Source organism: Bubalus kerabau, chromosome 10 (genome assembly GCF_029407905.1).
Source record: "Bubalus kerabau isolate K-KA32 ecotype Philippines breed swamp buffalo chromosome 10, PCC_UOA_SB_1v2, whole genome shotgun sequence".
NCBI lineage: Eukaryota > Metazoa > Chordata > Mammalia > Artiodactyla > Bovidae > Bubalus > Bubalus kerabau.
In genome coordinates this window covers 13,903,895-13,919,814 of record NC_073633.1, presented here as the reverse complement: position 1 = coordinate 13,919,814, position 15,920 = coordinate 13,903,895, and the positions used below count along the sequence as shown (strand labels likewise).

The window sequence follows — 15,920 nt, the reverse complement described above, 5'->3', positions numbered from 1 at the left end:
GACCACCTTGAGGGGAGCTGAGCTGGGGTCAGTAAGACCTGGGGTGCCTAAGATTACTTAGGTCCACTCGGTAAGTTCCTTGAGATTCCCTGACATCTGCAGCGGCCACGGCCACCTGAGCACGTCCTGAGTGGCCAGCCCAAGTCTGGAGGAGGAGAGTTCGAGAGAAATAAAAGCCGTGTGGCCAAGCGAAGTTTCGAGAAGCCCCATTTTGCCATTTGTAGAGATTACTGAAAACAAAGACTAACTTCCGTGTGTGGTCCAGAGAAACTGCCAGGACCTCAGGAGAGCCAGGGTCACGGTTCTGTTGATGCTGGCCAGTTGGAGTCCATGTCCTGTCAGCCTGACATCTTGGACAGATCAGCCTAACATCTTGGACAGCCTGATACAGATTAGCTTGGACCTTTAACAAATTTCAGAAAAACAAGTGAAAGTGTACTTAATTTAGTGAAGGCTATGCATGTCCATCCAGATGATAGAGCTTGACTTACTCTTCAGAGCAGATGTTTCTAAAATATGAGGGTTTAGAGCTCTGTTCTTAAGTTGCACCTACAAATACGAAAACTGCAGGAAGCTCCCCGCCTGGGCTCTCACCATCCACGCCACCGACTGGCTCTGTCAAGGGGAGCAGCCCGTGATGTTGGCCTCCTTGACCTCTGCCCACGAGATGCCAGTAGCACCCCCTCCCCACCCCAAGCTGTGATAACCAACAGTGTCTCTAGACATTGCCAGCGCTCCCTGCAAGGCAGGGAGGGCACAGTCCCCCCCAGTTGAGAGATTGCCCGCAGAGTCAGAGGTGGGATGTGGGACTAGTTATCCCTGAGGAAAGGGTGTTGGCAGCCAGGAGGAGATGTGAGCCTGTTGAGACCGTGACTTAAGAAACAGTGTAATTTCTAGGGTATTTGGACCCTCTGCTTCAATAGAGTCAAGGTGTCTGCATTACCATAGTCAGTGTATTTTAGGGAGTAACCAGGGCAAGTGAGAGTTTGCAGACTTCCTTTGGTAGCTGATTAAAAAAATAAAAAACCATGCAAGGTGCCAAGCTGTTCATACCAGCCCTGTCCCATCGGCTGTCACTCTGCTTTGTGCTCTGCAGAGGAGGTGCTGATGGATGGGGGCCCCTTGCCATAGGAGGGTTCCTGGACAGCCTGTGAGCAAGGGGCTGGAGGTCGGGGAGACAGCTGGCTGCCCTGCAGAATCGCTCGTTCCTGCCCTCGTGTGGCTTCGTGAGCTGTGCAGGGGACGCACGTCTGGCTCTGTGCTGGTGCGCTGGGCCACACACGTCCTCGCCCGTCTCTGCAGCCTCAGCAGCCCTGCCCCATCCCCACCCCGATGCAGCACCACGCAGCCTCTCGTGCAGGCGGACCTCACCGAGTCTGAGACCTTCCGGCTGACTGACTCTTAGAATTCAGTGTGTAAAGAATCTCCTGGGGGCTTGTTAGAGACGCAGTTCTGGCAGCCCTTCCAGAAAGTTTGGTTCAGTGTGTGGGAGCTGGGAACTTACACACTTTGAAACAGGTGGCCCATATCCCCCTCTAGGAGCTGGGGGGGCCCGGAGACCACACTCTTCGAGTCAGCGCTCTAGAGGGTCTTTCTAACTTTTGGAAGGCAACAGCACATAAATTCTACTTTCCTAATTCTCTTATCCTTCCAGAAGACACTGGGCGGGAGGCCACGGTGCTGAGCCTCTGTGCGACTTGTATATCTGAGGGAGGTGGTAATAATGAATGTGGACATTGGCCAAGAAACTACCAGCGATGTGGGAGTAAAATGCAGCCTGCTCCGAAGTGTATTGATTATTTGGGCCACATGGGTCAGTGTAGTAAATTTATTATTAATCACAGGAGCTCATATTCTTTTAGTACTTACTGAACCACCGATACTGTGTTAAGTTCCTTTGGTAAAGAATTGATTTAGCTTCCAGGATGGCATCCCTCAAAACAGAGCTTCTTAACTGTGACATCAGAACCACCTCCCCCCACACACTGTCCCAGGAGCTCTTTAAAGAAGAGGGTCCTGAAACCTAAAGGAGTGGAATGGGGTGGGGGGTGTGAGGGAGGTTCAAGAGGGAGGGGACGTGTGCGTACTTACGGCTGATTCATGTTGTTGTATCACAGAAACCAACACAAGACTGTAAAGCAATCATCCTCCAATTAAAATAAAATTTAAAACAACCAAAGTTAATAAATATTCAAAACTCAAAAAAAAAAAAAGAAACTAGAGTTCTGGACTTCCTTGCTGGGCAAGGGGTTAAGAAGCCATCTGCCAACCCGGGGGCCACAGGTTCGATCCCTGGTCTGGGAAGATTCCACCGGCCTCAGAGCAACTAAGCCCATGCACCACAACTACTGAGCCTGAGCTCTAGAGCCCGTAAGGCACAACTGGGAAGTCTGTGAGCCTCAGCTACTGAAGCCTGTGCTCTGCAACAGGAGGAACTGCAACAAGAAGCCGGCCCACAGCAACGAGAGTAGCCCCCGCTCACCGCAGCTAGGGAAAGCAGCAACGAAGACCCAGCACAGCCATAAACAAACAGCAACAACAGAAAGAGTCCTACCCAGAGCGGCTTCCTGCTCACTTCCTCAGCAAATATGGATTTTACTAGGACTGGAGAGGGCCGTACAGACTGTTCTGTTTTTGTCTCTTTCTGTGCACACACACATAACACACATGTGTATACATAGATGTATGGGTCAAGTTCCTCTGATTCTGAGGTGTAGCCTCACTCATATTCCTCCCAAATGTGATGCAGTAGGAATTACACAGCATCACCTATGAAGGATTCTTACCAAAAATGCTTAAGCTGAATCTAAATGAGATTAACTTTAGATTTAACTTCCATTTTCTCTATGATAGAGGATAGAGAACAAGTTTAAATGGCATCATGAGGAAATAGACAAATTAGATTGCTGGGTATCCTGTAAGACAACTGGCCTGGTATCTTCAAATAAGTCAGCGTCAAGGGAAAAAAATAAAAGCAGGACAGGGTAGGTTAGGGATGTAAGGACTGACTATTTTTTGACTAAAAGTGATTAAAGACATAATTAAAAGTGATGCATGAGCCTCGATTGTGTCATGGTTTTAAGAAAACAGCTATAAAAATTGGGGCAGGGTTAGGGAAATTTGAGTGTGGACCGGGCTTACAGATACAAGGAAATTATTGTCAGTTTTCTTGGGTGTGTTAATTTTATTTTGGTTACGTAGGAAAATGTCCCCATTTTTAGGACGTATATGCAGAAATGTTTAGGGGTGAAGCGTCAAGACATCTGTAACTCATTTTCAAATGGTCCAGGGGACAAGTGTTTGTGTGTGAGTGTGTGTACTGTGGATGGAACAGACAGGGCAGCGTGTAAGCCAGTATTCAGTCCACAGTGCTCATTGTCCACTTTCTTCACCTTCTGTCTGTGCTGGCAAATTGTCTTAATGAAGTTGAAACACAGCACCCAGGTAAGTGAGGTGGTGCTGTTCTCCAAAACGTGGTTTGCACGGCCCCCTTCTTGGGCATCGCTGCTGGCGTGATGGTGGAGAGTGTGGGCATGCCAGCCAGCTGTGGACGGCAGCTCCGCTCCCCACTGTCCCACCGAGGCAGCACTGACGTGAGGCCACTCTAGAGGCTCTGGCCTTTGCTCCCAAGCTTCCAGACTGTAATCTCTTAGGGCAGTTCCGCCCGAACGCACTCCCTTCCCTTCTCCCTGACAGCAGGAAGCTGCCAAGGAAAGGACCCCGTTCAGCTCTGCTAATACCACCCCTTCTTTTAAATAGTAGGGACCTGTGGAGAGGTGTGCAGACGCCCGTGGACCAACCATTTGTCACTTCTCTTGGTTCTGTATTCTGACTTTGGTATATTACTCCAGGTGTCTGCCAAAGCCTCATTTGTTTAGGGTTGTTTTTTGTTTTGTTTTTTTTGTTTATCCCTTGCTTTCCTCTGTGGACTAGCATAATTTTCCAAAAGTCGGAGGGCTGTCCATGTTATCCACGAACACCAGGGATGTGGTAGTAAAGCCAAGCATCCTGGAGGGGACATGTGTTTAGTGGCCGGTAGAGAGAAGATGTTTACATGGAAGCTCAGCAAGGGTCTGGTCTCATTATGTGATCTTTGGAGGAGTGGGAATCGCAGTGAACAGCAGGGAGGGCTGCGAAGGAGCGCTGTGCTGAATCCTGGGGTTAACGTACCCTGGATCCTGTTCCCCTTTGATGTGGCTGTTATCTCAGGGCACGCCTTCCCCGCCGGGGTGTTTGACAGAGCGCGGAGCACTGTAGAAGCCCCTTGCTGCCTCTCCCCTGACCCAAGGACTTTTCTTGGATCCTCAGGAAAGCCAGTTTTTGTCAGCCTTGCATATCATGGCTATTCCTCTAAAGTAGTCATTAGCAGACTTGCTGAGGAGACCAAAGCATCTTATCTCCCTTTTCCAAACAGAAAAATGAAGGCCTCATTGCAGCCACTCTGAGGTGGCTGCAACAATCTGGTATAGTGGAGGGGGACTTGTTTTAGCACAGATGGACAGGGCACTGAATTTTCTGAATTTACACACAGGGGTCCTGGAATAATTCTGCCTTAAATTTGGCAAGAACCATTGCTAAGAACCGTGCTAAGCCTAAATGTGCCTTCTTCCCTTCTCCTGAAGCTTCGCATCCTTTCTCTTAGAAGTTGCAACCTAATCCCACCCCTGGCTGGAAGCTGACCTTGCTGAGCAGGACACTGTACATTTGGCATCTTCATTAAGATCCAAGTCACCTGAGGGGCTGTAGCAGAATCTGAGGTTCTGCAAGAGGACAAATATGTAAGGTTTTATATTCACATTGGAGAAGTGCCACTGAACAGTAGAGAGGCAGGGATTGGTGGCAACTGGAGGCACCGGTAAACTGGCTTCCTATTCAAATGGGGAGCTTCCCAGGTGGCGCTAGTGGTAAAGAACCCACCTGCCAATGCAGGAGACACAAGAGATGTGAGTTTGATCCCTTGAGGATCTCTGGAGGATCCCCTGGAGGACAGCATGGCAGCCCCTCCAGTATCCTTGCCTGGAGAATCCCATAGGGGGCTACAGTCCATGGGGTCGCAAAAGGGTTGGACACGACTGAGCAGACCAGAGAATCAAATGGGAAGGTTGTTAGAGCTTCTGTCTCTAACAAGCAGACTCTCCACCTGTGAATTAGAAGCATTTTAAGCCTGGTGGGTGGAAACTGTTTGGATGAAGTGGGGCTCCTCGTGGGAGTCATCCTCTCTTGTTTTCTTATTCTCTTGAAATGATTGCTTTCATTATACACAGGTCTCCTCCAGAGCTCTTTTGCATTGGTAACTTCTTACTCAGAAGCCATTTCTATTTGGTAATATGGGGTGAGAGGGTAAGAGTGACTGAGTGAGAATAGATTATACTTCTGGCCTCGTGCTAATTTATTTTCCCCAGCTGAGTTTGTCAGCTGTGTTAGGCAGTAGGGAAACAGGAAGTAAGACCCAGGACCTCAGCCTCAAAGCCCACCAGGGAAGCTTGGACACCAGGAGTGACCTCATCCATCTCTAAATAGCCTGGGCTTGATCCTCCTGGATGTGTAAGGGCCAAGCTTCAGTTACCACCGAGCACTTCCACTGGCTAAACCGCTGTCTGCCCAGTCTCAGCCCTGTTAGGGGAAAAACTATCGAGGCAAAGGCGTTGATGCTTACTGAGCATTTACGGTGCCAGGCGCTGTGCAGGCGTCTTCACTGTTCCCGCTTCATTCTCACAACAGTGTCGTGAGGCAGGGGCCCCTCTCTTTCTCCACGTGGTCCATGAGGGAGCTGACAGCAAAGGCTCCGAGAAGTTACACGCCGTGTGTGCAGGAACCTTTGTGGTGCAACACACCATCTCTCCCTTCCCCAGTGCTACATGCACACAAGTGCACATGTGACCGTTAAGTTCCTGTGTTCCTAGCTTTGCACTAGCTAATTTCTCAAAACAGCATCTTGTGTAAGTGTTAAATCCACTGTTTTATAAGTCATCACCGCTCACTAGGCTGTGAGCCAGCATGGTGATGAAGCTTTGACACCCACTCCCATCTTTCCCCACTTCCTCCCTCCTCCGTAACACTCCCTGCCCAGCCATGGCCCACAGGCCACCAGGCTGTCTGTAGTTCTTAGGGAGTTGATGTGACCTGGGTTAATAAGTAATCATTCAGAACAGAGCCATGCGCCCAGATGTCCATTGCAAGCTGTGGGATTTTCCTGACCTCGGGGGAGGTGAGGCGCGGGGAGAGGCAGGAAGATGGGGCTGTGAGGAGCCCTGTGGCCCATTTCAGGGTTCAGGCCTCCCTGAAGGAGGTTTGAGCCGTCAGAGCAGGGCCCTCTGGTAATGAAGCCAGCCGTTTGTCCTTGGGAACAGAATGAGGCCTTGTGAGATCAGAAACAATGGGCGTGTTGAGTTTCAGACCTGCTGTGAACCAAAGCTCGGGCAGAGGCCCTGTGATGGACTGGGACGGTTCAAAGGACGCATTCTTCACTGGCAAGTCTCTGTTGTCAACACGTCCCCTCAGTGGTAATGATACTTAGCCAACGGTCATTAATGCCCCTGTTTCGAATAATTCCCACAAGTGAGTAAGTCAACAGTTTTTGGAGTTGTTTTTTTTTTCCTTCCTCTTCTTCACATTTTAACTTCTGTAGTTTATTTTGTCTAAAAATCACCCCGTGAGAAATGCATGAAAAATAAGTTTGCGAGGCAAAGTTTTATTATTTATCATGGTATTATTTTCCTTTTAAATTCTCCGTTACCTCTGAAGCAAATACTCCCTCCTGTGCCTCTGCTAGTAAGTTGATTCCCATACAGTAAAATCGGGAGTTGCAAAAGCTGCTAATAAGCAAAAGCTTTTGATACAAATTTGGCAAATTCAGCTCATCTAGTACCAAGTCCTGTAAACTTTTAAATCGCGGCTCGTCCGTGGACACAGTTCCCTAGCAGCCTATCTTGATCCGTCTGAATGCAGCCTGTGCAGCTGGACTTTTTCTAGTAAGATGTGATGGAGCAGGAGCGGCGTCCTAAGAGCGCACAACCGGGGCCGGAGCCCGGCGCGCAAGATGCCCCGGGTGAGTGAGCAGTGCAGCCTAGAGATAAGGGGCACCACAGGAGCGCCCTGGAAACAAAGAAGCCGGCCAGCTCGCGGAGCCGGGGCAGCGTGTTGGCGGGGCGCGGGGCTCGCCAGGGCGCGACGCGCACTGGGGTCCCGACCCGCCAGTGGGCGGGCGGCAGGGCGGGGCTGGGGCCGCTCACCGCCCTCCTCTGTCTCTCTGCAGGTGAGGCTGCGGCCGTGGAGCTGCGACATGGCAGCATGACAGCCCCGGAGCGCGCTGCCCGACGACGCCGGGACGAGGGAGCCACCGCTTGAGCCGCCTTCCCGCGCCTTCCCCCTGCCGCGGCCCGGCTCGCTGCGCTTGCTCACCCCTTGGACTCCCGACTCCCTCCGCCTTGAGCATCAATATGTGTCATGTCATTGTCACCTGTCGCTCGATGCTCTGGACCCTCCTGAGTATTGTGGTGGCGTTCGCCGAGCTCATTGCCTTCATGAGCGCAGACTGGCTGATCGGGAAAGCCAAGCCCCGCAGCAGCGCCGAGCCGGGCGAGCAGGGCGCGGGCACCCCGGAGCCCTACCACCCCACGCTGGGCATCTACGCCCGCTGCATCCGGAACCCCGGCGTGCAGCACCTCCCGCGCGAGACGCTGTGCGGGCCCTACGCTGAGAGCTTCGGCGAGATCGCCAGCGGCTTCTGGCAGGCCACCGCTATTTTCTTAGCCGTGGGCATCTTCATTCTGTGCACTGTGGCCCTGGTGTCTGTCTTCACCATGTGTGTGCAGAGCATCATGAAGAAAAGCATCTTCAACGTGTGTGGGCTGCTGCAAGGAATCGCAGGTAAGCGTGCGCGGAGAGGAGGGGGCCCTAGGAGTGGCCCTAGGGTGCCACTGCGTGTGCGTGTGCGTCTGTAGGAGCGCTGTCTTCTCTCCGGGGCTAGGCAGCAGCCATGCGCTGCCCTCATTGCTCCCTTTGCCCTGTCTCACTCCCCTGAAGCAAAGGCAAGGCTGTTTGTTCTCTGCTCTCCCCTGCTCCTCTTAGCCTGTATCCCCTGGTTCTAAGTTGCTGGGTTTTGTTTGAGAAAGCTGCCACGGGGCTTGGCTTTCCCGATTAGCCAGTCTGAGCTCATGAAGGCAGTGAGCTCGGCAAACAAATGAGCTCCTGTTTTTTGCATTTCCCACTAAATTAAAAGCATGCTTTCCGCCCTCGGGCGTCCAGGGAGGAATTGCGGTGCAGGAAGCCCCCTGCAGTGGACTGTGTTCTGGGACCACTGTCAGGGAGGGGCAGTCATTCCCAGGCAGTGAGCCGGGTGCTGCCACCCACCCCGCCCCCACCTCCCCCATCCCCGCCGCGGGATGATTTCAGCTTTGGGCGGGGAGGTCGCTGGCCCGGAGGGAATTAGTATCCGCTGCTCTGTGTTTAATAACTGTTCTGGTTTAAAATGTCTCCTGGAGCCTGACAGAATGTTCTGTGCACCCGGATCAGAAATTACAAACTAACTCTCCCACTTTCTGGGAGTTTCTCACTAATGAGCTTGTTAGAAGTGGGTGGAAAGAGAAGTATGAGCACCTTACATAGATCCCAGAGGGGAGGCTGTGAGCGCCAAGACGACTTCCATAGCCACCAGCATTTCCACAGACTGTCCCATGCGGGGTTAAAAAGTGGATCTGGAACCAAGAGGGTTATCAGTCTGTCCACACTCAAGGGACTTGTTCTGGGTGGCAGACACACGCACAACCCCCACACACCAGAGTTTGAAGACATCCTCAAGAAGCAGAGGAATAGACTCTTGCTTTGGTTCTCAAGGGGAAAATCCACTTTTTAAACACTGCAACCAAAGTATTTCTTAATCTGAAGTCTGACGGGAGAAACAGCAGGCCACCCCCACCTGTCACTGAAGGGCGCATCCCGCAGCTGTGAGCCAGGGCTGCAGACGGTGCAGATAAGCCCTGGGCCTGGCACAAAGCCTGTGAAGCAGACCCCGAAGGAAGCAGCTCTCCCCTGCTTTATGGCGAACTCTTGAGCTCGGCAGGGCCGGCTTCCAAACAAACGTGTCCAACGACAGTTTTTCCCCAAATCCAGCTGATAAGGTGTTGTCCTTGCCCAGAGCTTAGGGAGCCCTGCTTGTGCATGCTAGGGAGAGGGGAGTGGGCCCGGAGGAATGACAGAGGACCTGCACCACACTCCTGCTGCTTTTGTGTGGGAGATACACTCATGGCCGATCTCAGGACCCCCGTCTCTTTCTCTGCAGGACCAGCCTACCATGAGAGACCCAGGCACTCATAGGCACTCAGGGAATTTGGGAGGCCAGGATTCTGATTTTTAGCTTTGCTACTGACTTGCACTTTTACTCGAGATAAATGCACCCACTTCTCTGGATGTTGGCATTCCTCCTCTTAAAGATCAAGGATTGGAAAATACGATCTGATCTTGGAGTTTTGCTTCTGTGAAACTCATTGTCGTCCTTTTGATTGACTTCTCAAATCTGACATTCATCCCCTTCGGCTTGGCGTTTCACCTTCCAAAAATGTTCAGCAAGCTCGGTTTCCATAATGGATCATCTTTTTCTTGTCAGAGAAATGTCCCTACTTTATTCCTCGAGGCACACAGGGCCTCAGGGGTGTGCAAGTGTGTGTGTGTCTTAAAACTTTGGCTGAGGAGTGTTACCAAAGTGCTACCAAAGCTTTTGGAAAACTCAAAATAAACATGTAGATGAAGGGAAGCCAATTTACACAAATTATTAATCTTGTTGAAGCGCCCTCGTTGACCAGAGAGGAGTTGTTTCTGCTCAGTTTGCGTGACTATGGTGTATTTGCTCATCTCCTGTGACTTCATGACTTTATTATGAGTTATATCAATATGCTGGTATGCAGATAAGGCTTCTGGTTTGTCATCCCTAGGAATGTGTTTCATCCTGAGAAACTCACTGCCTTTCAGCCAAGGGATAGCCATTTATAGTAGGGTGGGATCTTGGGATGTACCGTCACCATCAGTTTGCAGATTATAGATATCCTTCAGTCTCAAAGACTGTTTACCTGCAGTTTTTAATAAGGTGTTATTCCAGTGAACTTTAGTCTCTAGGAATGTGGATTACTCCACCACGTCTTTTGGTGCTCTTGTTTGCTATTTCACATAAATGGTAAGAGTGTTCATTTTGGCACAGAGATGAGTACATATTTTAGGTATTATTCATACACTCCAGTGAGTTATTCTTGACGTTCCTCTTTCTCTCCGTATCAGGCCTCTAGGAAGAAGGGCTGGGGACAAGGGAGTACCAACCCAAGATATTGGTCTATTGGTCACCTGTCTAGCAGAAGTCTTGATTTTCTAAAAGCTTGTTCCTCATTTCTTTCACTCATGCTCCCCATGCACATATGTGGCATCTCAGAATGCCTGAAATTGCTAAAAATTGGCTGAAGGCAAAGATTCCTGTACAGTTAGGTCCTGCCTCTCTAGGGACCACTGAGCTAAGGCTAAGAAAAGGGGTTTCTCTTCACCGCCCAGCCCAGCAGCACCCCTCTGAGAAGAAATCAAGGGAAAGATGAACCAAACGTTTGCTGGTCAGCCAGCTCCCTCGTGGTGGGCGGGGGCCACATCTGTTAGGGATTTCCAGTGGGCTCTTTCTCCTCTAGTAAGAGGTCCCCACCAGGCAGTGCAAGCCAACGTCAATGGCAGATGTGGCCCTTGAATCTGTGGCTCAGAGAGTTGCCCCCAAGTGTCTGAAGCAGCCCACTGGCTTGCTGTCCTCTTGGCCGGTCTGTAAGGGGATTTGGTCAGGCCCCAGCCTCAGCCAAGGACTTGCTACAGCTGTGAGCATCGCTCTCGCCTCTCCCTACACGCCCTCTCTCAGCCCTGCATCTATTCAACATTGAAACCAACGGTGAGAGAGGAGGCTGGTGCCAGAGCAACCCAAGGATTCTCTAGAAATATACTCAAACTGTATTTGTTCTTACAACTTGCATTTTGGCAAAAAGGACATTTTTTTTTTTTGTAAAATGTAACTGGTTGAAAAATTATATGCTATCATATATTAAGAGAGCAAACCAGTCAATCCTAAAGGAAGTCAACCCTGAATATTCAGTGGGAGGACTGATGCTGAAGCTCCAATAATCTGGCCATGTGATGCGAAGAGCTGACTCATTGGAAAGGCCCTGATGCTAGGAAAGATTGATGGCAGGAGGAGAAGGCGGTGGCAGAGGATGAGATGGTTGGATGGCATCACCGACTCAATGGACATGAGTTTGAGCAAACTCTGGGAGATACTAAAGGACAGGGAAGTCTAGCGTGCTGCAGTCCATGGGGTCGCAAAGAGTCGGACGTGACTGAGCAACTGAACGACGACAGTATGTTCCTTTACTAAGCCTAGTCTTAAAGGCCACAGGCTTGTATAGCTGTCACTGTTCAGAGTGTAACATAAGTCATCAGAATCTTAGTATTTTGATTTTAGAAGTTGGGTGTAAAAGAATATACCTCGGTGAAAAATCTCAAGATCTGAGTTACTTAAAAAAAAAAAAAAGCTATTGACTATTAAGCTAATCCAGATGGCAGGATTTGCCCTTATGGCCTCACCTCGTGGCGGCACCCAGCCGACACTTCCAAAATGCTCACGCACAAATGCCCTGGCCGTTCAGAGCTTTCTCTCCGCAGCAGTTGGAGCTCAAGCCTAACCTGGCCCTGGATCAGCCCTGACCTCACCTTGAAGTGTCTGTGAAATGTTGACCAGTTTTCTCACTTGGAAAATGGATTTAATAGTAGTACCTATCTCAGGGTTGAGGATTAAATTAGATCATATATGAGAAAGGCTTTTAAGCACTGTGTTTGGCACATGGTAAATAGTAAGTGGTAGCTACATGATGATTATAAAAGTATTTATGCTTTCTTGGCAGGTTTTTAGTATGTTTTTTTGTGTTCCTTAACAATTGCTGCATTCTAAGAAGTAGGGGTGTCTTTAGAATTGGCCTTGTGCTGTTGAAACCCAGTGTGACCGCATCGTCTTGCGTCATTCCCTGGCCCTTCGTAGCCCACCTGTTTGGGGACTGAAGAGCCCAGAGCAGCCCTGTGACTCTCACGTGCCTCTGGTGTCCTCGGGCCAGTTTCTGGAAGCTGAATTGATAGGACAACACAGAACTTCCTCCTCTCACTCCTCTTCCCATGACACGAACATTCTCCTCCTTCCTTTCCTTCCCGGAGGCAGCTTCTAGCCGTTGAGTCCTGGTTGCAGGAGGCTTCTCAGGCTCCCCTTGAGGATAAATCATAGGCTGCTTGGTCTTCGCTGGGTGAGGGCTCGCCTGGACTTGGCAGACCCACCAGCACACGTCAGTTTGTCGCCCTCTGGGATTCATTACAAAAGCTGGGGAATCGGCCAGCAGGGTCGTTTTCGCCAGCTGCCTTCCTTAGGCTGTGACCTGGATGTGGTCCACAGCAAAAGTGTAGAATGCAAAGATCCAAGTTTTCCATGACCGCATCAAGCAGTGTGGGTTTGGAAATACACGTAGGGCCCTCTTAGCAGCCTGTGGAATCCCTAGTGACTCAGGTTTGGGACGGAGCCACGACGATGATCTCAGGAGCGGGCCTGCTGGCCCCAGCCTGGGCTGCTCCCCTGGGGTGGCCACAAGGCGTGACGAGCTTGGGAGCTGCCGGCCAGGCTGCCTGCTGGCTTCGGGTTCCCTTCACAGGCTCTCTGCTGCTTTGTGTCTTGTCGGCTCTCCCACTTTGCAGTCCCTGTAGCCCTCTGCCTGCACCCATTTCAGCCCAGCAGGATGGCCCCAGCAAGCTGCCCACCTGTCCGGCTGGATGGATGGCTGTGGGACCGTGCACGCGGGCATTGCTCCCTGCCGTGGGAGCTCCGGGCCTGCTGCGCGGGTTCAGTTTCCTTGGAGGTGAGCCATGATTGACGGGGAAGGAGGACAATATAAAAAAAGATGGGAAAGGAGTAAAAGAAGCATCTCAGAAGACAAGCGGCAGGTTTTGTCCGTGCTGACTGGAGAGTGGCTTTGGTGTAGTCCGGCCCGCGTGAGGAGGCCGGGGTTGTCATATGAGATATGCCGTGATTGCTGTCCGGGGCTTGGCATTCTCACTGCGGTTTTTCACAGGGTGAACGCTAACCTTAGCATCAGGAAGATACCCATGACTCAACCTGACTGCAGCATCCATTCTGATGTATGCCCTGCCCTACCTGTTCACTCCCAGAGACCAAGTCAGTCACTGGCGAGGAGAGAGATAAGAACAAGGGCTTGGGAAGAGGGGAAGAGATCCCTGACTGTCTTCAAAGCCACTTTTCACCTGCTTTTCTCCGAGAAGGTAGTGTGACCTTGACTGCCTGACTTCAAGACATCGTCACAGAAAAGGCATGAGGGAAGTCAAGGGAGCATCCCCTGCTTCTCCTCCTGAGAATGAGGCCCCAGTAGATCTGGCTGTCAAAAGGAGGCTCTGAATTGCTGGCTCTCCAGTCAGAATGCCTCCACTGGAAGTGGGGTCTAACCCTTCTATATCTGAGTCATTTTAAGAGGACCACATGTAATGATTCATCCACCTTGAGGAAATGTTAAAATGTTAAAGGGCAGGCCGGAATTAAATTTCAATTCAAGGATCTTTTATTAAATGCCTGCTAAATACAAAGACCTCTAGACTCAGGTCTACAATTTCTTGAGTTTCTCTGCTCCCAAGCCATATTAGAGAGTCATTGCTTCAGAAGCTGTATCCTAGAAAAGCAAACAAAAAATATCATCACATATAAAGGGAAGAAAAGTGTTCAACTGTATCATTAGAGGAAAAACTACTGCCTAAGAGCGAGTAGACCAAACAGGTATTAATTTGAAGAATCAGTTGGGAACGCTAGAAGAAAATCGCAAACTCTCTTAAAATTCAGATAGAATATGCAGTTGATACGCAAATGAAGTATTTTGCTATGGTAACCACTTAATTGTGGACAAATAATCTTGTGAGCTATGGCGATCTGTGTTCCAATTCCAGTAACAAATCATCACATAAGTATGACTCTGAATATTCACACAAGTGGTTCAGGCACTGTTCTAAAAGCTTGATGCAACAGTGGAGGTGTTCTAAGTCCTGAGGTCACTGCAGAAGTACTCTGCATCTCCTCTGAAGACTCCTGTGTGCTCAAGCACAGCACAGTTATGAGTTCGGATGTTGTATAGAGGCTTCCCAGTGGTTTTACTAACTGGCCCACAATCCACAATCTTTTTTTTTTTTTCAAAGATAGCTCCTAGTACAGATGAAACCTAAACCACACACATTGAGAAACAATTCAATATTAAAAACTTCAAACCAAAATACTTAGTGGCTATATGTGTTCAGGGTTTAGAGACCAACATCAGGGCCCTAGTGTTGAAAAGATAGCACCTGCTTGGTTGCAGGGATTATTTAACATTATCTGGACCCCCAAAGTCTTTAGTAGACAAGAAATTTACTTACTGTCCTGAAAATTTCAGAGCACAATAACTATTTTTATAGTCTCTTGTATTCTGCTATAAACTGCATTTTATTTTTTGCGGCAGCTTATTTTAAGTTATAAGTGTATTTTGGTTATAGTCAAATAGTAGCTGTTTCTAATCCTACATGTTGGATGAATAATTTATCAAGAAATATTTTATGAAGTTCTTCCAGTTACATAGACACCTCACTTGGAATGCAAGGTAAAATATTATCACTAACTCATGGGAAGGAATAATCTCAGTAAATTACTTTGCTGGGCTGCATTTTAACAGTAAAAGTTAAGGCTTTAGACACTACCAATGAAGTAATTTGCATGTAAGCGTGAATCATTGCTGAAGGCGGCTTAGGGAGGCTTCAGTGTGGGAGAAACTGCATCTTTCTCATGGATTGTTTCACCACATATTTATTTCACCACATATTTCACCACATAGGGGCATTTGACAACTCTTAACTGATGGTCGTTAATTTTGAGTAATTATAGAAGAAACTTCCTCCGGGGGGCTTGGCTGCAAGGTCTTTTTATGACAACTATGCTCTGATTGTCTTCCAGAGAATTCTCTTTATTGCTCTGTCATCCGTTCTCCACCCCCCACCCTAGAAGAGTATTTTTCTTGCCAATTATAATTCCATGGAAGTGTTTTTAGTAGAAAACAAGTGCCCTACTAGACTCCTCCAGGGAGATGGTGTAAGCATTAACAGAAGCTTTAAGTAAAAAATTACTGACACCCGATCCTTCACTTGTTCTCTCCTTCCCATCAGAAAATCTTGTTGGTTAAAAGCCTCTAATGTTATTGATCATATACTAAAATAACTTGTAGGTATCATCTACTCTAAGACACTGTGGTTATCAGCTGAAAACCCTTTTCATTACCAGTGAACCCTCTGACCTCTTATTTCTGATCTGGCCTTCAGAGCAGAGTTTTTAAATGTCAAAGTTGGGTCCAGTCTTGAAACTTTAAAATGAGATGCAGTGAAAACAGGTTTATATTCTGAATGCCAAAGCAATGGAATTCAGAGCCTCTTTACACTCTACCTTTTTATTTGTGCAGTCAACAGTCGGGCTTTTCAGAGAGGCGTCCCCATCCTAACTCAGACCTGCCTCTCTCTTTCTCAAACACACACAGCTACACACACACAGACACACATCCTAGCAGCCTCTCACTGCCTTGGAACAAATGCCAGTCCACTCTGCTAAGGTTTTGTCAATTAAAAAAAAATAAAAACAATGCACAGTGTGAGTTAAGCTTATTTGCGGTAAAATGAGGGCTATAGCCTGGGAGACAGCACCTCAGAGAGCTCTGAGGAACTGCTCCACAGAGGTAGGGGAAGGTCAGTATTCGTGATTTTGGTGAAGTGGGATGTATGCAGGCCAGCACACATTTTTGCACAAGGTTGCTGCTAGTCTGGTGAAGGTTACTACTAGTCATGAGGAGCAG

At 49.1% G+C, this 15,920-nt stretch overlaps 1 protein-coding gene across 6 annotated transcripts in view; it reads left to right on the top strand.

Annotated features, from left to right (window-relative positions):
* LHFPL2 (LHFPL tetraspan subfamily member 2) overlaps window positions 1-15,920 on the top strand; it is a 285,866-nt gene that overhangs the window by 253,865 nt on the left and 16,081 nt on the right. For all 6 annotated transcript variants that reach the window (XM_055536651.1, XM_055536653.1, XM_055536648.1 and 3 more), the window contains one exon: window positions 7,256-7,869. In XM_055536651.1, the coding sequence (XP_055392626.1) occupies window positions 7,440-7,869 (430 nt within the window). In that variant the 5' untranslated portion in view covers window positions 7,256-7,439. The remainder of the gene's footprint in view (window positions 1-7,255; window positions 7,870-15,920) is intronic.